The 26,145-nt window shown below is 42.7% G+C and overlaps 1 protein-coding gene across 3 annotated transcripts in view; it reads right to left on the bottom strand.

Moving 5' to 3' along the window:
* scn5lab (sodium channel, voltage gated, type V-like, alpha b) overlaps nt 1-26,145 on the bottom strand; it is a 212,639-nt gene that overhangs the window by 100,863 nt on the left and 85,631 nt on the right. For 2 of the 3 annotated variants that reach the window (XM_042308644.1, XM_042308643.1), the window contains exons 8-14: nt 23,823-23,886; nt 14,370-14,511; nt 13,937-14,134; nt 13,569-13,754; nt 9,598-9,936; nt 6,231-6,351; nt 3,469-3,707 (exon numbers count right to left, since the gene is read on the bottom strand). In XM_042308644.1, coding sequence (XP_042164578.1) covers nt 3,469-3,707; nt 6,231-6,351; nt 9,598-9,936; nt 13,569-13,754; nt 13,937-14,134; nt 14,370-14,511; nt 23,823-23,886 — 1,289 coding nt within the window. The remainder of the gene's footprint in view (nt 1-3,468; nt 3,708-6,230; nt 6,352-9,597; nt 9,937-13,568; nt 13,755-13,936; nt 14,135-14,369; nt 14,512-23,822; nt 23,887-26,145) is intronic. The other variant, XM_042308645.1, reaches the window with a different exon arrangement.

Consider the following 26,145-nt stretch of genomic DNA (forward strand, 5'->3'; position numbering starts at 1 on the left):
AACAGGTTGTTGCACAGTTGTTATCCCACATGAACCCTTAGCCCCTATGCCCTATGCACTTGTGAGGATCTGAGAGCGATTTTCAGGGAAATCAATATCCCAATACCTTGCAAGGTGGAACTATAACTAAATGTGTAAAAAGTCTTATGTTACAAAGTGGGATTAAAATGTATTTAATCATCCTTTTCTGTCAACAATCTGCATGCAATACTCACACAATATACAATATTTTGTATTGATGAAAAATAAACACTAATATATATTGATTAGATAAGTATTCAACCCCCTGAGTCAATACATCTTAGAATCACCTTTGATAGTGATTACAGCTGTGTGTGTTTTTGGGTCTCTAAGAGTTTTGCATACCTGGATTGAACAATATTTGCCCATTATTCTTTAATAAATTCTTAAAGTTTTGTCAAGTTGGTTGTTGATCATTGCTAGACAGCATTTTCAAGTCTTTCCATAGATTTTCAAATCGACTTAAGTAAAAACTGAACTGTAACTAAGCCACTCAGGAGCATTCAATGTCGTCTTGGTAAGCAGCTCCAGTGTATATTTGGCTGTGTATTTTAGGATATTGTCCTAATGAAAGGGGAATTTGTCTCCCAGTGTATTTTGGACTGAACTAGTTTTTCCTCTAGTATTTTTCCTGTGCCTAAGCTCTATTCCATGTATTTTTTTCACCTAAACAAACTACCAAGTCTTTGCCGATGACAAGCATACCCATAACATGATGCAGCCACCACCATGCTTGAAAATATGAAGAGTGGTACTCAGTGATGTGTTGTGTTGGATTTGCCCCAAACATAACGCTTTGCAATCAGGACAAAAAGTACATTTTTGCAGTTTTACTTTAGTGTCTTGTTGCAAACAGGATGCTTGTTTTGGAATACAATGTTGTAATTACAATGTTGTTGATCCAACCTCAGTTTTGTCTTATCACAGCCATAAAACTCTGTAACTGTTTTAAAATGATTATTGGCCTCAAGGGGAAATCCCTTAGTGGTTTCCTTCCTATCCGGCAACTGAGTTAGGAAGGACGCATGTATCTTTGTAGTGACTGGGTGTATTTATACACCATCCAAAGTGTAATTAATAACTTCACCAGGATACTGAAACAATTTGGCATGGGTCCTCAGATCCTCAAAAGGTTTTACAGCTGCATCATCGAGAACATCCTGACTGGTTGCATCACTGCCTGACTATGGCAACTGCTCGGCCTCCAACCGCAAGGCACTACAGAGGGTAGTGCAAACGGCCCAGTACATCACTGAGGCCAAGCTTCCTGCCATCCAGGACCTCTATACCAGGTGGTGTCAGAGCCACCCTAGCCACCCTAGTCATAGACTGTTCTCTCTGCTACTGCACTGCAAGAGGTTCCAGGAGCACCAATTCTAGGTCCAAGAGGCTTCTAAACAGCTTCTACCCCCAAGCCATAAGACTCCTGAACACCTAATCAAAAAGCTTCCCAGGCTATTTGCATTTCCTCCCCCCCCCTCTTTTACACCGCTGCTACTCTCTGTTGTTATCATCTATGCGTTGTCACTTTAATAACTCTACCTACATGTACATATTACCTCAACTAACCGGTGCCCCCGTACATTGACTCTGTACCGACACCCCCCTGTATATAGTCTTGCTATTGTTATTTTACTGCTGCTCTTTAATTATTTGTTACTTTTATTTCCTATTCTTATCCATATATTTTTTAACTGCATTGTTGGTTGGGGCTCGTAAGTAAGCATTTCACTGTAAGGTCTAGTTGTTGTATTCGGCGCATGCGACTAATAACATTTGGTTTGATTTGATTTGCTCAAAGGGATATTAAATGTCCAGGTTTTTTTTTGATCTTTGTGAGGCATTGCAAAACCTTCCTGGTCTTAATGGTTGAATCTGTGCTTGAAATTCACTTCTTGACTGAGGGACCTTACAGATAATTGTGTGTGTGGTACAGAAATGGTGTAGTCATTCAAATATCATGTTAACCACAATTCTTGCACACAGAATGAGTCAGTGCAATGTATTATGTGACTTGTTAAGCACATTTCAGCTTTCATTTTTAATGAACTTGTTAAAAACATTTACTTTGACATTATGGGGTATTTTGTGTGATCAGTGACACCAAATCTGAATTTAATACATGTTTCATTCAGGCTGTAACAAAAGATAATGTGAAAAAAGTAAAGGGGTGTGAATATTTTCTGAAGGCACTGTGCATGTAACAGTCTTCTTCGATCTCCACACAACTCCGTTCTAAAAAAACGTGTTTGTTCATGATTTCTGGTGGATCATCAAAATAAATAAATCACATGACATTTTTGGACTCATTCAGCAGTTATTGCCTAATCTAGTGGGAATACTATTGGAATTGAATGTTGAAAGTTCAATTTATATTCCTAAAATACAAGTTGAAAATTATGCTGTTGCTGGTTCCCGTTGACAATAACATTTGATAAATAGCCCAATGAATCAAGACACAGTTTTTAAGTGTCTAAATCAGTAATCAACATGCAGAAACAGTTCATGACATAATCATAAAATGTACTACCTTTCGCGACTTCCGCCGAAGTTGGTGCCTCTCCTTGTTCGGGCGGCGTTCGGCGGTCGACGTCCCCGGCTTTCTAGCCTCCACCGATCTACATTTCTTTTTCCATTTGTTTGGTCTGTATTGTACACACCTGGTTCCCATTACGTTGTAATTATTTCCCTATTTAACCCTCCGGAGCCGTCGTGGTTTTGTGCGTGTTTATTGTTGTCAGTTGTCTCGTTTATGTGATTCTGGATTTTCGTTCTCATTGTTGGAAGATTATTTTTGAGTAAAGTTACTATTATTACTCATCTCTGTGTCCTGCGCCTGACTCCGCCTTACCCACATCAACTAGACTCTGACATACCTACACATGCCATGATATTATTTGTATTTTTTTTAACGAGCACCAAAACATTTTTGGAAATTAATCACTCATATTGATTAGGGGGAAATCAGGTTTTATGTGATGTTGAGACTAAAACATGAAGAGTTTATAAGCTGAAAATGATTTAAAGCAGGACCAAACTTCACTAATCTGAGGTAAAAAGGTAATTGCCTTCATTTCCATGTGGTCAAAACGTCAGCTTGTGTAACGTAATAACACATACTGTCCACCTACAGGAAATTAGCGCAATATAAAATAATAGAATGTCAAAATAAATCCACATTTCAATTTAGGCTGATAGTGTCTGTGCCGTGTGTCTGTCATTCATTCATTCCCTACCTACCTATGAGCATGCATCTCAATGACAGCATAGGACATAATGTAGCAAAGAGTTCTTTCTTTCTGACTAACTAATATAACCAGGAAAAACTCTGAACCTAGACTAAGATACTTCAAAGAGGGTGGTTGCCAAAAAACAACAGCAACAACAGCAAAAAGGCATACGTGTGACCGCCAAGGCTGACCCTCGTGCCCTCTCCTCTCCACTTACCAGGTTGCCTATGGACAGCATGCCGTTGAACTCGTCAGTCATGGGGTAGTGCTCCATGGCCATGAACAAGGTGTTGAGCACGATGCAGATGGTAATGGCTAGGTCCAGGAAGGGATCCATCACCATCACCTTGACCAGCGCCTTCAACTGCAGCCAGTGCGGACTGCTTTCCCAGATCAGGTACTTGTGGGCAAACTCATACCAGCACGGGTGGCACTTCTGACGCGACTCCTCCAGTTCTAGGATGGGGAGAAAGAGGGGGGTTACACTTTTAAAATTCACACTTTGCCATTGTGGTGTAAGAGACTGTTCTGTGTCTAAGTAATGTACACTCTGCTACTTATCCACTTTTCTATCTTCCCTCAGTTGTGATTTTAGACTACTTAGACTACTCTCTGAAAATCCAACTTGACTTGGAAATTCCACCAAAAATGTCCTCTTTATGCATTTTCTTCAGGAAGGTTAGCACAGTATGCCTTTTCCAGATGTTTGTTGGTAGGGCCAAGCTTGGGTGCCTAATGAGGAGTTTGATGAAGATTGACGGCAGCTCAACAGAGGCTGAAGATGAAGCTGTGAGGCCCTCTAACGTGTGACGTCTCTGATGTATTTACTTGTTGGTGTCGTGTTGCACTGTGGCTTCTGCTGAACTGTCACCCTCTATCTAGTCCATAGGCACGGACTGTGTACAATTGAGGACAGCCTCAAGCTTCAGCAGATATGAGGAACTCCTGTGCTCACACAATGGTCACCTTGATGGTCCACAGAGACCAGTGGCTATCAGAGATTGTGGGAACATGACCATAATATGCAATTGGCATGCTGACTGCAGGAATGTCCACCAGAGCTCTTGCCAGATAATTTAATGTTAATTTCTCTACCATAAGCCACCTCCAATGTCCTTTTAGAGAATTTGTCAGTACTTCCAACCAGCCTCACAACCGCAGATGTCATGTAACCACGTCGGCCCAGGACCTCCACATCCGGCTTCTTCATCTGTGGGATTGTCTGAAACCAGACACCCGGAAGGCAGATGAAACTGAGGAGTGTTTCTGTCTGTAATAAAGTCCTTTTGTGGGGAAAAACACATTCCCAGTGGGTGGGCCTGGCTCCGAAGTGGGTGGGCCTATGCCCTTCCCAGCACCGTCCATGGCAGCGCCCCTGCCCAGTCGTGAAATTAATAGATTAGGGCCTAATGAATTTATTTGAATTTAGTGATTTCCTTACATAAACTGTAACTCAGTAAAATTGTTGAAATTGTTTCATTTTGAGTTTATATTTTTGTTCAGTAAAAGACGATAACTAACTAAATACACCCAGAAGTTTTTTTAAACTAAACTAAATATATTTTTAATTTCGGCTGCCGAAAACGAGACGAGACAAATATCTTAACTGACCTTTTGTTTGTATTTTGTACTGTCTCTATGCACACTCAAAGGGTCCTACACACTCACACACTCACTCCATCATCTACACATTCACACATAATACGCACATACATTTATCCTGACTCTACACACACACCCACACATACAAGCTGCTGCTACTCTGAAAATCTTATATCCTGTTGCCTAGTCACCTTAAGCCTATACATATCTACCTCCATCACTCCAGAATCTCTGCACATTGTTAATATGGTACTGGCACTAACCCTGTACATACTATGCTTAATGACTTACTTATTGTGTTCTTCATATTTCGTCTTATTTATCATGTGTTTTTTATTATATTACATTGTTATTGATTATTGCATTGTTGGGTTTTGAGTTTGCAAGAAAGGTATTTTACTGTACTTGTTCATGTGACATTAAAACCTGAAACTCAAAACATCAAACTTGAAACTTATCTCTGTGACTCAAATCTGACTACTGAGTGGACTGGACAAGAGTTTTTGAAGAGATTGAGAGCTTTCAGTGATATTTGTTTGGTCCAATCAAAAGTATGCATGACATTAGCAGAATTGTAAGGCTTTCTAATTGCAACTTTGTGATGCTGTCATTGGTGGAAAATAAATACCATGCCCAGGTCACCTCTCTGCCTGGCAACCGTTCTCCAATCTGGTGGCAACAAATCATTGATACAAATAAGATGGCTACTCGCCCTTTAGTACAAGCTCCCGGTAGAAAAGGGGGTGAGCCATTTAACTTATCGTGTTGATTCAAACAAGACCAAATGCCACATTTCCACAGGAGAAGACAGCATTTGCACCCACAAGTTGATGGGGATATATACTACCAATCTCAAGACACATCTGAAAGATCCCAATATACTGTATATGCTCAGGTAAAAACAGATTGTAACAGATTGATAATGCTAGCTAGTTGGTGTGCTGCAACCTATCAGACCTACCACGTATGACAGAACTTTGATTACAATATATTGTAGCTACAGTATGTCAATGGGTGCGATTTTTTATCTGCTGCAGAGTAATGTGCTCTTCTGCCTATTTGGTGTTTGGAAGAGATGCGATAGGATGATATAAAGAAAAATATGTTGGTATGGCAAGGCTATGTATTGTGTGCACATTGAAGTCAGTAATTTATGTTTACTATAGGTTATTGTGATGTGAATCAAATGTGACTAAAATGAAAGGGCATTTAGTTGACTAAAATGGCCCACTGTTTTCGGCATTTTGACATTAACTAGACTAAATACTTCTTCAAATTACAAAAATGTGACTTAATTATATTTTTGTCAAAATGACTAAAATTAGACTAAATAATAAAAAGAGTGCCAAAATAAACACAGGTACAGAGGCCCCTTACCCTCCAAGGCATCTGTGAGATAGCTGGCCCCACTCAGAGCTCGGTCCCTCTGCACGTGCTCTTCTCTGGACACCGGGCGAGGCAGCAGCATGGTGCTCAACTCGGTGCTGGAGTTTGGCCCCTGGAGGAGACAGAATGGTAGGCATATTGGTAAGGGAGAGGTGGCCATATTGGTGAGGGGAGGCTGCCATACTGGACATTAGAGGCAGCCATATTGGAGAAGAGAACTGTTGTAGTGGTGAAGAGAGGCATCCATTTTGGTGAGGAGAGGCAGCCATATTGGCAAAAAGAGGTGTTGCTTTATTGAGGAGAGTCAGCCATATTGGTGAGGAGAGGCAGCCATATTGGTGAGGAGAGGCAGCGATATTGGTGAGGTGAGGCAGCCATATTCGTGAGGAGAGGCAGCCATATTGGTGAGGAGAGGCAGCCATATTGGTGAGGTGAGGCAGCCATATTCATGAGGAGAGGCAGCCATATTCGTGAGAAGAGGCATCCATATTGGTGAGGAGAGTCAGGCATATTAGTGAGGAGAGTCAGGCATATTAGTGAGGTGAGGCAGCCATATTAGAGAGGTGAGGCAGCCATATTAGTGAGGTGAGGCAGTCATATTAGTGAGGTGAGGCAGCCATATTAGTGAGGAGAGGCAGCCATATTAGTGGGGAGAGGCAGCCATATTAGTGAGGTGAGGCAGCCATATTAGTGAGGTGAGGCAGCCATATTAGTGAGGTGAGGCAGCCATATTGGTGAGGTGAGGCAGCCATATTGGTGAGGAGAGGCAGCCATATTGGTGAGCCATATTTAGATTATTCTATGCAGTCAAACGTAATCTATATTCTCAGCAAGTGATTATGAAATGACTGAGTCATGTGTCAGGGTTTCAGCTTAAACAAGTATCTCATTATTTGTATCTCCTTCAGTTCAGTCTTTGCATAATCATTTCAGGACATAATTTAATCTATATTAATTGTACATTTATTTAAATACTAAATGATTCTAGCTTGGAAACCACATCTGAGGAAATATACTACACTTCTTGTACAAGTGCTGTAATTATGTTTTTATACTTCTATAATTTTTCATTTAATAATTTGTCTTGTCCGATTACCATGGAAACGGCACTAGTAAGACAAATTCAAAGATGACAGATTGTAATTCTCTATCTCTAACCAGATAATACTAATGGATGTCTCTATTGGCTAAAAACATAGCTCATATTGTACATCGTAAAGCACCGCTCATATCTTATGTCATAAAGCTCTCTCTGTCTCCCTGCAGGCTTAGCAATGTCTACTACTCATACTAAATGGGATCAATAAGTCAATGAAACAAACACAGCAGCCATGGAGAGAGGACCATAAATATTTCCGCATCAAAATTTCCCATTTTTTAAACACCAGTTGTCAGTCAAGCCGCCTCCCAGAGGACAGGCTGATGGAGATGCACACACAAGCACATGCTGTTGAACACAGCAGTCACTTATGCTAGGCTATGCTAACACACACACATCTCACATTGAGTCCACAGACAGGCTTTTCAATTTATGTTGGGTCAATGGCTGGAACATGATTCAGGATAGAGGCAGGGTGGTGACAGTTATCTAAGACATTCACTGACACACACACACACACACACACACACACACACACAAACAAACAAACAAACAAACAAATCATCCCTAGAGCCATGTGATATCCTTATAACTAGTTACCTCCCAGCTGTATGTATCCATGATGGTGTGAGTGACAGGGGTTAAAGGTAGTCCAATCAAAGCCTCCCTGACACAAATCAGCCTCCCTCTATGATTACATAACGTCTTATTGGTCTCCCAGGTAGTCGGGCTGGCAGGCATGAGTGACGCACATCCCCAGTGTCAGAGCTCACATAAAACCACCCACTCACTGTTTGGCAAGTAAGGAACCCACCACAAGACCATTCACCATTTCTCTCCTTTGTGGCCCTACCATCGCCACCACCAACAACATTCATTTAGCATCTGTTGCTACTGTGCGTTGCCATGGTTGCGTTTCCGAGACAACCTGGCGTCTGTGCCACTCACGCACAAGCCCGCACGAACACGTGCACACACACTTCTCAATAACCTTCCACCACTATTCATCTGGATTAGCAGCAACACAGTGATTTTAGTGCCTTTCCTGGCCAGTCCTTTGGGTGCGATATTGCAGTGTACTGTATTGACCTCCAGAGCACAATGCCGCCGACTATAAATGAACTGTACTTGTTATTTTTGTTTGTGGTAAATAGACAAACCTGTTGGTCAATTTCTTTAGATTTGTAGCTCTCTATTTCATCATTTGTTTACATGACACACTTTTGCTAGCTGTGTGTGTGTGTGTGTGTGTGTGTGTGCATGCTTATGTGAGTGTGTGTGCGCATGTGTGTGAGAGAATGAACAAGAGATATCAAGAAGGATCAGTAATAGTGATAGGATCATTGGAGTGCACTGTCAACCATGCTGTTCTGAGAGCAGTCTGCTCTGAGAGCAGTCTGTTTCCTGGGAGAGAGTAATGGATATAGGATCATTGGAGTGCATTGACAAGCATGCTAATCTGGGAGCAGTCTGTTCTGAGAGAAGTTTGTTTCCTGGGAGAGAGGAGCATCATGTCCTTTATTTGGACAGACAGACATTTGATTTACTATCCTTGTGGGGACCAAACCATTTATTCCCATTCAAAATCATATTTTCCCCTAAACCTTAACCCAAACTGCTAACCATAAATGTAACCCCTAACCCTAATTCTAACCCCAACCCTAATTGTAACCCTAACCCCTAACCCTAAAATAGCTATTTGCCTTGTGGGGCCCGGCAAAATGTTTTCTTGTTTTACTATCCTTATGAGGACTTCTGGTACCCACAAGGATAGTAAAACCAAACCACCCACACACAAGAGCACACACACACACACACACACACACACACACACACACACACACACGGCAGTGATAGCATGGCAAGTGATCCATTGAGTATTAGAGAAAATGCATTTAGGCTCTTCCCTTTTCCGTTCCTACACAGTTGCTAACATCCCTGCGGGGTAGTGTGAATCATCTGTTTTGAAACTGCAAATGAAACAGTGTGTTGTGTTAATGTTGAGTAGCCTAGCGGGGAAGAGGGAGCTGTTGGCTGTATCAGGTCACAGAGGTCTTGGCCAGTGACTCCAGGCAGCCTGAGGCTACTAAGTCCTGAGTCTACTCTACAGGATATGAGCTGTGGCCATTCCTTTGATACAGCTTTTTGCCACAGTAGTATCACCAGTTATCCACAGGGTGATTTCCCATGATGCATGGACATACGCAACCACACACACACACACACACACACACACACACACAGAAACCCAGTGCTCACACTCTCCTCCTTGACCTTCTCCATGATGCAGGCTGGGAGCACCTGTGGGGTGACCCCGTTCTGGTCCATGGCCACGAACAGCTTCCCATTGACGTTGAGGAAGACCTGGGAACCCCGGCTGCCGGTGCTGTAGGTACTGGGCCTGCGTCTGGTGCTCCATGGGATCACCAGGGACCCAGTACGACTGTGTGTTCCCTCATTGTCCCCATGGATGCTGAACTCGTCGTCGGCGAAGTCACCCTCCGAGTCTTTGTTCCGGGGACGGAAGCTGAAGATGCTGATGTTGCTGCCTCGTCTGGTACGCGTGGAGATGGTGCGGGAGAGGAGTGGATGTGTCGGCTGGTGGGGGAGTGGAGAAAAAGTTTAAGTGGGATATATGGTAGGGAAGTCCTATGTTCGAAAAGAGTAAGATACTTGACTCAAACCCTGGATATCAGATAATCATTTTACAAATTAGGATTGCCATTGATCTCAGTAGTTTATTAGGGGAGAAAAATCTATATCCCAAAATATATACGTATATACAGAACCAGTCAAAAGTTTGGACACACCTTCTCATTCATGGGTTTTTCTTTATTTCTACTATTTTCTACATTGTAAAAGAATAGTGAAGACACAAAACTATAAAATAACACATATGGAATTATTTTTTAATTTAATTTGTTATTTTACCAGGTAAGTTGACTGAGAACACATTCTCATTTACAGCAATGATCTGGGGAATAGTTACAGGGGAGAGGAGGGGGATGAATGAGCCAATTGTAAACTGGGGATTATTAGGTGACCGTAAGGGTTTGAAGGGCAGATTGGGAATTTAGCCAGGACACCGGGGTTAACACCCCTACTCTTACAATAAGTGCATTGGGATCTTTAATGACCTCAGAGAGTCAGGACACCTGTTTAAAGTCCCATCTGAAAGATAGCACCCTACACAGGGTAGTGTCCCCAATCACTGCCCTGGGGCATTGGGATATTTTTTAGACCAGAGGAAAGAGTGCCTCCTACTGGCCCTCCAACACCACTTCCAGCAGCATCTGGTCTCCCATCCAGGGACTGACGAAGACCAACCCTGCCTAGCTTCAGAAGCAAGCCAGCAGTGGTATGCAGGGTGGTATGCTGAATAGTGTAGTAACCAAAAAAGTGTTAAACTAATCAAAATATATTTTATATTTGAGATTCTTCAAAGTAGCAACCCTTTGCCTTGATGACAGCTTTGCACACTCTTGGCATTCTCTCAACCAGCTTCATGAGGTAGTCACCTGGAATGCATTAAAATTAACAGGTGTGCCTTGTTAAAAGTTCATTTGTAGAATTTATTTCTTAATGCGTTTGAGCCAATCAGTTGTGTTGGGACAAGGTAGGGTGGCACAGCAGTCTAAGGCACTGCATCTCAGTGCTAGAGGCGTCACTGCAGACCATGGTTTGATCCTAGGCTGTATCACAACCGGCCGTGTGATACAGTACAATAGGGCAATTGTCCCAGTGTAATCTGGGTTTGGCTGGGGTAGGCTGTCATTGTAAATGAGAATTTGTTCTTAACTGACTTTCCTAGTTAAATAAAACATTTTTTTAAAGGATTGGTATACAGAAGATAGCCCTATTTGGTAAAAGACCAAGTCCATATTATGGAAAAAAGAGCTCAAATGAGCAAAGAGAAATGACAGTCCGTCCTTACTTTAAAACCTCTTGGAACTACCCATCCCGGATCCGGGAGAATTGTCAGCAACTACACTAATTAGCATAGCGCAACGGTCAAAAAAAAATACTAGAAAATATTCATATTCATGAAATCACAAGTGAAATATAGTGAAACACAGCTTAGCCTTTTGTTAATCACCCTGTCATCTCAGATTTTGAAATTATGCTTTACAGCCAAAGCAAGACAAACGTTTGTGTAAGTTTATCGATAGCCTAGCATAGCATTATGTCCAGCTAGCAACAGGAAGCTTGGTCACGAAAATCAGAAAAGCAATCAAATTAACCGTTTACCTTTGATGATCTTCGGATGTTTTCACTGACGAGACTCCCAATTAGACAGCAAATGTTCATTTAGTTCCATAAAGATTATTTTTAAACCCAAAATACCTCCTTTTGTTGGTCACGTTATGTTCAGAAATCCACCGGAAATAGCGGTCACGACAATGCCGAAAGAAAATCCAAATTATGTCCATAATATCGACAGAAACATGGCAAAGTTTTTTATAATCAATCCTCAATGTGTTTTTCAAATATCTATTCGATAATATATCAACCGGGACAATTGGCTTTTCAGTAGGAGCGAGAGGAAAAATGACTCTCTGTCTTTTACGCAAGAATCACTCTGAGAGCCCTCAGCTGGCCACTTACGCAATGTAGTCGTTTACGCTCATTCTTCAAAATGAAGGCCTGAAACTACATCTAAAGGCTGTAGACACCTTAGGGAAGTCACAGAAAAAGGAATCTGGTTGATATCCCTTTCAATGGACAATAGGGATGCATAGAAAGACAGGGGTTTCAAAATAAGAGTCACTTCCTGATTGGATTTTTCTCAGGATTTTGCCTGCAATATCAGTTCTGTTCTACTCACAGACAATATTTTTAGAGTTTGGGAAACTTTAGAGTGTTTTCTATCCTAAGCTGTCAATTATATGCATATTCTAGCATCTGGTCCTGAGAAATAGGCGGTTTACTTTGGGAACGTTATTTTTCCAAAACTAAAAATAGTGCCCCCTAGTTTCAAGAGGTTTTAAGACATGAAGGTCAGTCAAATTTCTAGAACTTGGAAAGTTTCTTCAAATGAGGTCGCAAAAACCATCAAGCGTTATGATGAAACTGGCTCTCATGGGGACCGCTACAGGAATGGAATATCCAGAGTTACCTCTGCTGCAGAGGATAAGTTCATTAGAGTTAAAAGCCCCAGAAATCAGCAGTTAACTGCCCCTCAGATTGCAGCCCAAATAAACGCTTCACAGAGTATATGTAACAGACACATCTCAGCATCAACTGTTCAGAGGAGTCTGCGGAAATCAGGTCAAATTGCTGCAAAGAAACCACTACTAAAGGACACCAATAAGAAGAAGAAACTTGCTTGGGCCAAAAAATACAAGCAATGGACATTAGACTGGTGGGAATTTGTCACAGTACAAATTTGAGATTTTTGGTTCCAACCGCTGTGTGAGACGTACAATATGTGAATGGATGATCTCTGCATGTGTGGTTCCCACCGTAAACATGGGGGAGGAGGTGTGATGGTGTGGGGGTGCTTTTCTGGTGACACTGTCCGTGATTTATTAAGAATTCTAGGCACACTTAACCAGCATGGCTACCACAGCATTCTGCAGCGATACGCCATCCCATCTGGTTTGCACTTAATGGGACTATCATTTATTTTTCAACAGGACAATGACCCAAAACACACCTCCAGACTGTGTAAGGGCTATTTGACCAAGAAGGAGAATGATGGACTGCTGCATCAGATGACGTGGCCTCCACAATCACCAGACCTCAACCCAATTGAGATGGTTTGGGATGAGTTGGACTGCAGAGTGAAGGAACAACAAGTGCTCAGCATATGTGGGAACTCCTTCAAGACTGTTGGAAAAGCATTTCAGGTGACTACCTCAAGGAGCTGGTTGAGAGAATCCCAGAGTGTGCAAAGTTGTAATCAAGGCAAAGGGTCGCTACTTTGAAGAATCTTAAATATATTTTGATTTGTTTAGCACTTTGATTGGTTACTACATGATTCTATATGTGTTATTTCATAATGTGGATGTCTTCACTATTATTCTACAATGTAGATAATAGTAGAAATAAAGAAAAACCCTTGAATGAGTAGGTATGTCCAAACTTTTGACTGGTACTGTACCTATTTACAAAACCTGAAAGCATACTATTAGATTCAGAATGTTTGTATTTATCCATGGTATTTTATCCATGTTGAAACCTCATGATGAAATTTGAACCCATTAAGAATGCATAGTGATGATATTCACCCTGCCCCCATCCACTGTATCCACCTTCAACGTCGTCACGTATCCCTTCTCCACGTCTCCCCCATTCTCTACCTCCTCCACCAGTTCCTCCAGACTTCTCCTCCTGCTCTGCACCTCCTTGTGGTCAGGGAGAGCCAGGCCCGGGGACAGTTCCGGGGACATCAAGGATTCTGTATCCTGAGCTTTCTGAGTAGGAAATACAAAGGGTCAGCTCAAATAGGCATAGTCCTTTTTCAGCATATTGTGTCAATCAAAATGTACTAAACTCCCATACCAGCTCACCAATTGAAAGAAATGTCTACGGTCCAAATTCCCAATATCGAAAGCATCAACGCTTAAATTCCATGACGTAAAACCTTACGTCTTACCTGCGCTTCCCTCTTGAGGCGCTCCATGGCCAGCTGGAACTCTTTCTCTTTCTGCCAGGCCTCCTGGATGGTGGCCTGGTTCTGCTCCTCGTAGGCCATGGCCACAACAGCTAGGATCAGGTTGACCAGGTAGAAGGAACCCAGGAAGATGACCACCACAAAGAACACCATGTAGGTCTTCCCTGCTGACCGCAGAGTCTGGGGAGGGATGGATCGATAGATGGATGGTTTGGCAAAAAGTATGTTATAAAAGACAGAGGGTTTGATTTTTGCAAGTTAATGTTGGTTTAAGCTTAGGTTAAAAATTGTAGAAGACCTCCAAGACCTTAAATACATTACTGTAAACAAATATACTTATTTTCTTCCAATGATCTTACCTGTATGTGGATATTGTTTGAAATGAACCTGGTCATTTCCTGGTGTCCATACTGACCTGGTGATAGAGGTTCTCCCAGTAGTCTTGTGTCATGAGCCGGAAGAGGGAGAGGAACGCCCAACCGAAGCTGTCAAAGCTGGTGTAACCATAGTTAGGGTTCCTACCTGCCTTCAAACACTCAAACCCATCTGGGCAATGCCTGTAGAGAAAACAGAAAGAAAACATCAAGAAAATGTCATGTTTGGCCCTAGTCCAGAATCAAGGTCCTAAACCGTAGGAACTAATGTAGATCTTACAGAGCAAATACCAAACTGCATGTTGCATTTTTTGTTCTGTCAGTAGGCCCAAATATGTCCCTTTACTACAAAAACGTAAACAAGGTCATACTGTATAAAATGATGCTGCAGATTGGATCCCATGCCAATATGCTGCCTCCTTAGTGTGTACAGTTCATGCACATTCACTGGCTTGTCATTGCCGCACAGTGAGCTCATCCCACGCCTGTTATCTTAGCGAAGGGTGGCCATTAAGATAAATAACCGTGTCCACAGGCCTTGAGCTTTATCCATGCGACAAGGTCCCGTACCAGTCGTCCCCATCGTGTGGTACAGATAATACTAATTCAATAAGCTGAAATATCACAAATGTAATTTACAGTTTATAAGCTTATCAGAGTATTTTGTGATTGTTCTTCAAATGTACATTACATAGTGGAACTGGTTTAGACATTTCCATGACTAACTGTGTAAGAAACAGTTCAAGAGCCAGCGAGGGTGACGTAAGTTCAGAGCAATGCCACGGCACTGCAATGCCACTGCATGCCACCCCACGTTAGAAACCGTCCCCATATTCTTGTGACAAAAAGGTGAGTCACTCCGACCCCCGGCTTCTTCAGACGTGGACCGGGTTAGGGGGGCTGGGGTGAAACGGGTGGGCGTCAGGAAGAGCGTGGCTGGGGAGTTGAATGGACGTGATGCCACCAACCTGCTATCACGCCAATCCCTCTCCCCTTCACACCACCCCAGCCCTTCACCCATCCCTGCAATGCCCACCACAACCGCAGCCTGTTTGACCGGCCAGGCAACACCTGTCTGTCAGCGGCCTTGGCCGTGGCTGCGGCATGCGGAGGGAGGGTGTGAGGGTGTGGGGCGATGGGCGCTATCACCCACCAGACACCTCTCTGTGTATCTGGCGGACGTGTCAATGGACATGCCCCACTTCAGACCCCCGGGAGGCTGCTAACGGAAGGCCTCAAACCCACCACACACACAATTCCCATACGGCGGCATGACATGTCTGAACTGCAGAATATCCTTTAGCATTGTTTTTAAGATGCATTTCCTAGATATCCAATTTCCAATTCTAAGTACACCCTTTGTGTTTTCTGTACACTTTTATCACGGGTGCATGTACACGTACATAGTAACCCACCAAAATATGGTAGCAGAATAATGTTTTGTTATTTTTCTAGGGGCATAAATTCTTATGACCTTACAGGAAAACCAGGAAAGAGTGCCAGGGATTGCTATAACCTAACAATGCCTCACCCTGTAATTAAAAGTGCCAAGTTTGGTAAATGAATGCTCTCACCCTATGTCTAATTGGACTGCACAGAAAATGTCACTACAGCAGTCACACAAATGTAGCTGTTGCTGAGCCCCAAACATGAAACATCCACAGAATCAGATCACTTTTATAGGACACAAGCAATCGAAACGGCGCCTGGGGTTTGTGTTGTGATGAGTAACGTGTCGTATTGTTGTCAGAGAGAGAGAGAGAGATGAACCCTGACACAGAGGAGTCACTGAGAGTATCTGTCAGAGTAACTGCTTTCTCTCAGCACTCCGGCAGCTGGGGGTGCGATCGACCGCTATCCTATCTCTCGCCAGGGCACTGGGCATTCTGACATGGAGCTATTTTTGGCACCAGCAGTGAGCCCCGGTAACTATCCCTTTAAGAGGATCTGGGAAGGGGCGGGGAGGGTTGTAGGAGGGTTGGTGGATGATGAACTATATCCCTGTGAGGATAGTGACTACCTGACGGTTCATCACAACACGCTGTTGAAAAGTTAGATGTGATGTACAGTTTGGTCTTTACTGTAGACCTAATACCTTGGAAACTGTCAAGGAAGCATCAGTACTCCACTGACAACGGTACAGAGAAAAAGAGAGACCAAACAGATTGGCAGCAGCAAAACAGTGATGATGTGGTGCACTTGGAATAAATGGTAGTAGTAGGCTGTTAAAAGTATCAAATCAGCTGGCGAGGATTAATTGAAACATCAGATCTCTATATCTGAGTACATGGCCCATATGACAAACAACAGTTCTGATGTGTGTTCATCAGATCAGACATGACCCCTCCCCCCTCGCCCCCATCCCTCTCCCTCTTATCCCAGCAACGGATGAGCTCCAATAGTTGATAGGATACAACATAAAAGTGAACAGAAGTGGGAGCAGGGGAGTGTTCCCTACGGTCACTTTGTGGAGGGAACATTGGCTTGGCTGTGAGTTGAGTCACCCCTTCCAACCCTTCCACCCTGTGAAACAACAAAGCCTGGTGGGAAGGCTTCAAAGCCTGGTGGGGAGAGGAAGGTGACCTCCTAGACCTGATGTTCTCACTGCTCAGATTTATGCCCAGGTTTACCAAGTCAGTGTTCGTTAGGCACAAAATGGAAGAAAACTAACTGAAATAGGGAGGGACTACATAGACTTGTCCAACAAGAAATGTTCATTTTAGTTTACTATTGTGTGCCCTATTGAATATGATCCATGATTCTGCCCAGGCTGCTTCACCGAGTGACCAACCACAGGCTAGGAATAGCCAGGCTGAGTCCTTCATTAAAGTTTGCAAACGAAAACATTTTTGAACATTTTGCAGTGGAAAAAGTAAATGCGTGTTTCTTATTGGTCAAATCGAGGTTGTCCCTCCCTGTTTTAGTCAATTTTCTTCTGTTTTCTGTGTGAACCAGATCGTGATGAAGAACTCTGCAATAGGCTTTAGCTCTTACACAACCACGCTTCCTCCTCAGGCACTGATACAGGCAGAGTGAACACAACAGCAAAAGAGGATGATAATCGGCAACAAAAAGAGAACTACGATTCATACTCTGGAAATAATGATGCTCGCAATGTGTACGTCAAGAACGAAAATGAATAGTTTGGGTATGTATTTTGTCACTCCATAAGACGTGTTTTAACAAAATTACAATATTCACTGGAAATGTAAGTTTAATTTTTACATGTCTATCTGCTCAAGGCGTCCATAATGCTAGGCCCCCCTCATCTAAAAAAAAAAACATTATGTCTTCATCCCAAACCATTAAAAAAAACAAAAGTTGACATTACAACCAGTTGGCCTAATATTAGAGAGTTCTAGGACTGAGGTCTATGAGAATGAAAGTACTTAACATTTCTATAGCAACAGTATCCAGGAGGTTGTTGCCCATGGAGATTGTTTTCTGTGACCTCTCCTGAGGATGTGGAATGGTCTCTCAGATTGGTTTGTCATGATTTATGTGGTATTTTATGCATTTTCTTGTTCCCAGTGTAGCTTGTGTAGATTAGGGCGGATTGTTTGATTAGGTTAAAATGCCATACAATATTTCCCATGTTATTCATGCATTTACAAAAAAGTTTAGATTCCTTGCATAATTATTTCATAGATTTTTGAGTTCTCTTAGGTCAACTGGCAATCAAGTAAAAGGTCTGGAGAAACGAACAAACAATCAAGCGTCATATGACTATTACTATGGGCTATTTTGAGGTGAACCGGGTCAAATAATAGGAGGCGGACATACTCATGTAACATTTAAAGCATCTAAAATACATCCTACTTATAGTTGATTTATACTACCTCTTATCTTAATGAACATAATTTTACACTCTAATTACCAGTGTAATACATGCCTGCTGATGGGTTTTTATAATAAGAATATTTACAGTACTAAGAAAAGACCAGATCATCAAAGGAGTCCTTCAGCTGGTATCATAACTGGGCAATAACGGCACAATTGTTAGCATACCCGAGGACTATCTTAAAGTATTCTGTGAAGCCTCTCTGAATCGCCACCCTAACGATATAGGCCAGTGATAATGTCATTCGAAAAAAATGTTAACAGCAAAGCTAGCCAGCATTAATATCGACAAAAATAAAGGCCCTTCAACTTGCACTTGATATAAATGCAATTAGCGAGCTGTTACATTCAATTTGATGACTCATCAAGTAGAACTGGAGTCAGAGAAATAAAAGGAGTTAAGAACATGGCACATACAGAGAGCCTAGGGTGGGGGAGAGCAAAAAGGTGGATGTAAGTGAGAGGCAATAATCTTCACTTTGCAGTCAGGTTAGCCATTAACAAAGCCATTAGAGTGAAGCTAAAAAGCTTAAAAAGGATAAAATGTGACTAAAGTGGAGGGGCAAACCCACTAGCCCCCTCCCGCTGCCTCTCCACCCCCGGGCCGTAGTCATCAAGCATTTTTTTCTCAGAAGTTTGATAAATATTGGCCCAGATCCATGTCCATTTTGATTGACAGGAAAAGGTTCCAGTGAGTGACAGCCAGTGACCAGCTGAATGTGGGACGAGCCTATGGGAGCATTGATTTCTACAGACCTTCATTGACCCTATGAGACCGAGGTAGCCAGACCAGTAAACAAACACCACAGAGACAAACAAATACCATTGTCTGCCATGTATTTATCTTAAAGGGTGTTGTGTTAATACAAGCTCACAAATGGCGTTTAACATTCCATCTCAGTTCATCGCTACAGAAAAATAACATATATTATATACACTACATGACCAAAAGTATGTGGACACCTGCTCATCGAATATCTCATTCCAAAATGATGGGCATTAATATGGAGTTGTTCCCCCCTTTGCTGCTATAACAGCCTCCACTCTTCTGGCAAGTCTTTCCACTAGATGTTGGAACTTTGCTGCAGGGACTTGCTTCCATTCAGCTCCAAGATCATTAGTGAGGTTGGGCACTGATTTGGGGCGATTAGGCCTGGATCGTAGTGTTCGACGGGGTTGAGGTCAGGGTTCTGTGCAGGTCAGTCAGGTTCTTCCACACCGATCTTGACAAAACATTTCTTTATGGACCTCGCTTTGTGCATGGGGGCATTATCATGCTGAAACATGAAAGGGCCTTCCCCAAACTGTTGCCACAACGTTGGAAACACAGAATCATCTAGAATGCCATTGTATGCTGTAGTGTTAAGATTTCCCTTCACTGGAAATAAGGGGCCGAGCCCGATCCATGAAAAACAGCTCCAGACCATTACTCTTCCTCTACCTTTACTTTACAGTCGTCACTCCGCATTCTGGCAGGTAGCGTTCTCCTGGCATCTGGCAAACCCAGATTCGTCCGTCTGACTGCCAGACGGTGAAGCATGATTCATCCCTCCAGAGAACATGTTTCGACTGCTCCAGAGTCCAATGGCGTCAAGCATTACACTACTCCAGCTGATGCTTGGCATTGCACATGGTGATCTTAGGCTTGTGTGCGGCTGCTCGGCCATGGAATCCCTTTTCATAAAGCTCCAGACTAACAGTTATTGTGCTGACGTTGCTTCCAGAGGCAGTTTAGAACTTGGTAATAAGCATTTTTTCACACGCTACTCGCTTCAGCACTCGGTGGTCCCGTTCTGTGAGCTTGTGTAGCCTACTACTTTGCAGCTGAGCCGTTGTCCTAGACGTTTCAACTTCACAATAACAGCACTTACTGTTGACTGGGGCAGCTCTAGCAGGGCAGAAATTTGACAAACTGACTTGTCGGAAAGATGGCATCCTATGACGGTGCCACATTGAAAGAGTTATTCAGTAAGGTCATTCTACTGTCAATCTTTGTCCATGGAGATTGCATGGCTGTGTGCTCGATTTTATACACCTGTCAGCAATGGGTGAGGCTGAAATAGCCAAATCCACTCATTTAAAGGGGTGTCCACATACTTTTGTATATACAGTGTATTTCACTTAACATTTTCGAGGCAGTTCCATCCTCTGACCACTTAGATGGGTGTTTGGCATTTTGTTAAAGAGTAAGAAATCATAGCACAAAAAAATGAAGATGAGACATTATTTAAGGCCATGTAAGGCCACAGTATTTAATACCTTTATTGTTCCATTTAAATTGAATCAATGGCTAAAATATGGCTACTAATTGGTCACCAAACTTCAAAGCTGATTTATGCCGTGTTCACGTGCTAGTCGGAACTAGGAAACTTGATAATTTCAGACTTGCTAACTAGTTGAACGTGGAACATATATAACTACAACCAGTTAGCAAGTCAGAGTTTCCCAGTTCCGACTAGTACTTGAACGCTGCATAAATCAGAACTTTGGACCAATCACCATGCACCAGACAGACAAAGCTTAGAGCCTGGCTGTTTTATCATTCGTGGACACAAGCTGGAGCGTGCGATTGGATTGGCTGTTATCTCTCAGAGAGACAGACAAATACATCCTTTGTCTCCGTGTGGCTGGAGGCAGATGTTACATTTACCGTGTCCCCACCCCGCCATAACTCACCCCAAGGGACCATTACTCTGCTCTCCCTTTAGGCATTCGCCCAATAACACACAACCCGTATGTTTTTCCTACTTTCCATTACATCTTCAATAGATTCCCTGTCTCACAGGAAATTTTTTTAAGAAAAGAGGGAGGGGGGGATGATTAGAATGTTGAAATATCCCGGTATCAATTACAGCAGCTTTTTAAAGAACATTTTTTAACCCTTTGTGGTGGGGGGGGGGGCATTGGACATTGAGGGCATTGGAACGTGACATTGAGGGCATTGGAAGAGGCTTTCATTTGATGGAGACTGCCTGTGTGATTTCCTGTGTGAGTTCCTGGAAAAGACATGGATGAAATGTTGTTGGTATTCATTTTCCAATCATTATTTTGTAAGTATAAAAGTAGGAGATTAAATTGAAAGTGGGGACTATTTTGTCTGTGTTTGTGGTTGGAGCAAAATGGAAACCGTGGGGCACATTAGAGCTTGGCACCCAACAGAATACAGATGGGTATTATTTACTTTGTAAAACCCTAGATCTTAGCCCTGGCACTCCTATCCTGCCACTCCTGTCCGTTGCTCCAAAATCACTTGGCGTTACAGGATTAGAGCATTGGCATGACGGGTCATGTTAGTGTTGATGGCATTCATTAATTCCATGTCTATGTGAAGTACATTCATTTGATGAGTAGTTGGGCTGAGAATGGGATTCAGAATGTCTCAGAACAACATCAGAATGATTCGGAAAGTTGCCATCTGATGTTAACTTGACGAATATTAAAGATGCCCCCTTTATCCTCCCTGAAAGTGACTATCATGTTGTTGCTTAATGGCTAAGAAAGATGCCACACTTCATGGACACATTTTTCACTGTTGCATGCTCAGTGTAGTTGTGTTCAGGCTCGCCTTCTTTCTATGGATACAATTGCCACTGGGTGTCCTAAAATGTACACAGTACACAAGTGATGTCAGAGGTCACATGTTGATATGCTAACTGCAGTCTCCCATGGCTCAACCCTTCATACTGTCATCCAGAGAGCAGCCGGGTACTAGCATGTCACACTCATGGCCAGGGTGATGAGCCGACACGTTTGTGATTTACCCCCAGCCATGCAACATGCATGTTCTCCCAATTGCCAAATCCTGGTCCAGAATACATCCGTTTTGGGTTGCGGTCAATGTCGTTTCACTTCAGTGAATGTGGGAGATATATTAAGGAATTGTAAATTGACCATTATTTTCTGAGATATTATTATTTATTTTTTGTTGGCCCCAATCCTTAAAACATAAAGATTATCCAATGTCAAAGTGACACAAACCAAAGTTATTAGTTGAACTAAATTACTATTTATAAGCTGGGCTTACTTATTTTATATATACAGTACCAGTCAAAAGTTTGGACACACCTACTCATTCAAGGGTTTTTCCATATTTTGAACTATTTTCTACATTGTAGAATAATAGTGAAGGCATCAAAACTATGAAATAACACATATGAAATCATGTATTAACCAAAAGAGTGTTGTGGATGGCCTCCACAATCCACAATCACCTGACCTCAAGCCAATTCAGATGGTTTGGGATGAGTTGGACCGCAGACTGAAGGAAAAGCAGACAACAAGTGCTCAGCATATGTGAGAACTCCTTCAAGACTGTTGGAAAATAATTCCAGGTGAAGCTGGTTGAGAGAATGCCAAAAATGTGCAAAGCTGTCAACAAGGCAAAGGGTGGCTACTTTGAAGAATCTCAAATATAACATATATTTTGATTTGTTTCACACTTTTTTGGTTACAACATGATTCCATGTGTTATTTCATAGTTTTGATGTCTGTCTTCACTATCATTTTACAATGTAGAAAATAGTAAAATAAAGAAAAACCCTTGAATGAGTAGGTGTGTCCAAACTTTTGACTGGTACTATATATATATATATATATATATATATATTATAATTTTTGGGTTACGGCATCGGGTATTTCCAGGCAGTCTCCCGTCCCAGTACTAACCAGGCCCAACCCTGAACAGGCGTGTCCAGGGTGGTATGGCTAAAAGCATTTTTTTTTACCCTGTTTTCTCCCCGAATTAGGTCCCTTGGCTCATCTTTGCATCTCCTCAATGGGGTAGCTTTGCTTACTTCTATACACATTACTCCAACTGTGCTATATAACTTGGGGTGCACGCATCATGACAGCAAAAATATCTACAAAGAACTGTGGGATTCTGTCCTTCTTGGATCTGCAAGCCTACTGTGTAGCACACCAGTGTCAATCTGTATGACTCAAAAACGCATTATCCCTCTGAGCTAAAGCCTAAACACACATTAGTGCTAACACATATTCCCGTCCAATGCAAGGTTACTCATCAAGCATAGTTTGAGGAAACCAATTCTGGCATATTAGCAACGCAACCATAGTTAAAGTCACTGTCAAGGCCCACTCGCTTGTTAAAGCCTATTGGCTCTCACAGGATGGATGGTGGTTGATAAGCCCATGGTGTCTTCTCTCTACAGCCTGAGGGCAGCTGAGTCGCCATCAGTCGACCATCACTCCGTCTTGCTGACTCACACCCTCAGAGCCAGGCTATCTCTGTTGACTTAGCCACACAGCGACAGGCATCATCTCAGCCACCTAAACCCTAACCTCAGGGCCCCTTTGTGACATCCTCTGGTACTGCTCAACAGCATGTACTAGACTAGAGCATACAACATGAGGCTAAGGTTCATGAGGCTATGGATCATGAGGCTATGGTTAAACCATCTACAGTACAAGCCACCGTCACACTAGCCTGGTGGTCCGGTCTGTTTGGTATTTTGCCAACCCTTCTCTGTTTTTGTTCCTTACCATGCCAAACAAGATCAACAAGAGGGGAGCTGGCTACAACACATACAGAATGGTACTAACCTCTCTTCACAGTGATGCACATTCATATTTATTGGCTATTGTTCACTGTCATTTTCTTTAGCAATAGAACGAGGAGAAAGAGCAGTGTCACTTACCCAGCATCACTCCCGTCCCCACATATTAAGGCATCCTTAGCTCCCTCCACTTTGTAGTAGTTGTCTGAAAAGGGGAGAAAGATTTTTTTCGTTGTTGATTACATTGCTCCAGTATTGCTGAATGTGCCCAAAAGCATTAGCATCTCAAGGTTAAAAGTATTTCAATGGTACTCAGACCTTATGACCAGAATGCCCTGCTTGGGGAAAGTTGTTTATTGACTGTATTATATTAATCACTGATCTCAAATCATCCCACCCTTAAACAACCCACTGGATGTAGGATTTGAATCATTTATCAAATTAAGAAAATGTTATTGTTGTGTGTTTCACCCGAGCTTTTAGGGACCAGTAGCCTGGTGATGTGATGTGTAGCGGAGCCTGCTTGAAGTTGAAGGGAGGGTGAATGAATGAATAGCATAGCAGAACCCAGTAACTGAGTTGCTGCCGACTCCCACAAAAAAAAGATGACTTACATTTTGACAAGTGTGTTTAAAAAAAAAAAAAATTGCTATGCATTGTTGCTGTGTTAAATAAACAATTATAGATGCAATCTTAGGAAACAATATTGAGCTGTTTTGTTTTTGCCTTGTTTGTTTGGCTGTGGTGTTTACTATCATTACATCATGATGGTCAGGCGTCAAGTGGTCTCGTCATGTGACAATCATTCTCCATTAGAGGACCGTCAGTCCATTTAAACATATGTGCCACGTCAGTGTTGTGCAGCAAAGGTTAGCACGCAATGATTTGTGTTGGTGAGGGTGGACCCTAGTAATCCCATCGCTGCAGGGTTGTCTCTGTTATTGCCTGTTTGGATAGGACACTGCCATGTCCTGTGTGTCCATAATGAGCCTCAAACAACTGATGTGTGAGCCGTTTTCTAGGATACACATTATCCTCTGCAAACATGTTATGCTATGGCTGCATGTAACGTTTGGTTGACGTCACTGTCACACAACAACTGTAAGACTTACCCAAAGCTAAGAGACCCACGACCAACAACATGACCATATTAGTGCAGTTAAGAAACATCAATCACTACAACAGCATGTGAGCCAGAACTGGGTTCAACTAGTTGAAATCGTTCAAATACTTTACCTGTGTTTGATTACGCTTGGCTGGCGCAATGGAATCAATGGAAGAGTCCCAAAAGTGCAAACTCTGTCCAAGTGGCACTGCAGGCAGGTTAAACCAAAAACTGAGAGTATTTGAAAGATTTCAAATATTGTTTGAAACCAGGTCTATATTACAGCATGTTAATCTTATACACTAACATATAATCTACTGCTCTAGTGTTGTTAATTTTTTCATATTTCGAGGATACTTCACATATCATATCACACGTTAATAACACACGTAGCCTTGAGTAAAAGCTCAACATCACCAAAACTTTAGGCAGGCCCAAGCTATTGCATATGTCTAATTACATTGTATCAGTGGCAGGGAATATACATTTGATCATATTACTATAGTGCTAGCCTCCCCACACTGGCTTCCTGTCAAGGCAAGGGCTGATTTCAAGGTTTTACTGCTAACCTACAAAGCATTACATGGGCTTGCTCCTACCTATCTCTCTGATTTGGTCCTGCCGTACATACCTACACGTACGCTGCGGTCACAAGACGCAGGCCTCCTAATTGTCCCTAGAATTTCTAAGCAAACAGCTGGAGGCAGGGCTTTCTCCTATAGAGCTCCATTTTTATGGAATGGTCTGCCTACCCATGTAAGAGACGCAAACTCGGTCTCAACCTTTAAGTCTTTACTGAAGACTCATCTCTTCAGTGGGTCATATGATTGAGTGTAGTCTGGCCCAGGAGTGAGAAGGTGAACGGAAAGGCTCTGGAGCAACGAACCGCCCTTGCTGTCTCTGCCTGGCCAGTTCCTCTCTTTCCACTGGGATTCTCTGCCTCTAACCCTATTACAGGTGCTGAGTCACTGGCTTACTGGGGCTCTTTCATACCGTCCCTGGGAGGGGTGCGTCACTTGACTGGGTTGAGTCACTGATCTTCCTGTCTGGGTTGGCGCCCCCCCCTTGGGTTGTGCCGTGGCGGAGATCTTTGTGGGCTATACTCGGCCTTGTCTCAGGATGGTAAGTTGGTGGTTGAAGATATCCCTCTAGTGGTGTGGGGGCTGTGCTTTGGCAAAGTGGGTGGGGTTATATCCTTCCTGTTTGGCCCTGTCTGGGGGTGTCCTCGGATGGGGCCACAGTGTCTCCTGACCCCTCCTGTCTCAGCCTCCAGTATTTATTCTGCAGTAGTTTATGTGTCGGGGGGCTAGGGTCCGTTTGTTATATCTGGAGTACTTCTCCTGTCCTATTTGGTGTCCT

Source organism: Oncorhynchus tshawytscha, linkage group LG29 (assembly GCF_018296145.1).
Source record: "Oncorhynchus tshawytscha isolate Ot180627B linkage group LG29, Otsh_v2.0, whole genome shotgun sequence".
Lineage (NCBI taxonomy): Eukaryota > Metazoa > Chordata > Actinopteri > Salmoniformes > Salmonidae > Oncorhynchus > Oncorhynchus tshawytscha.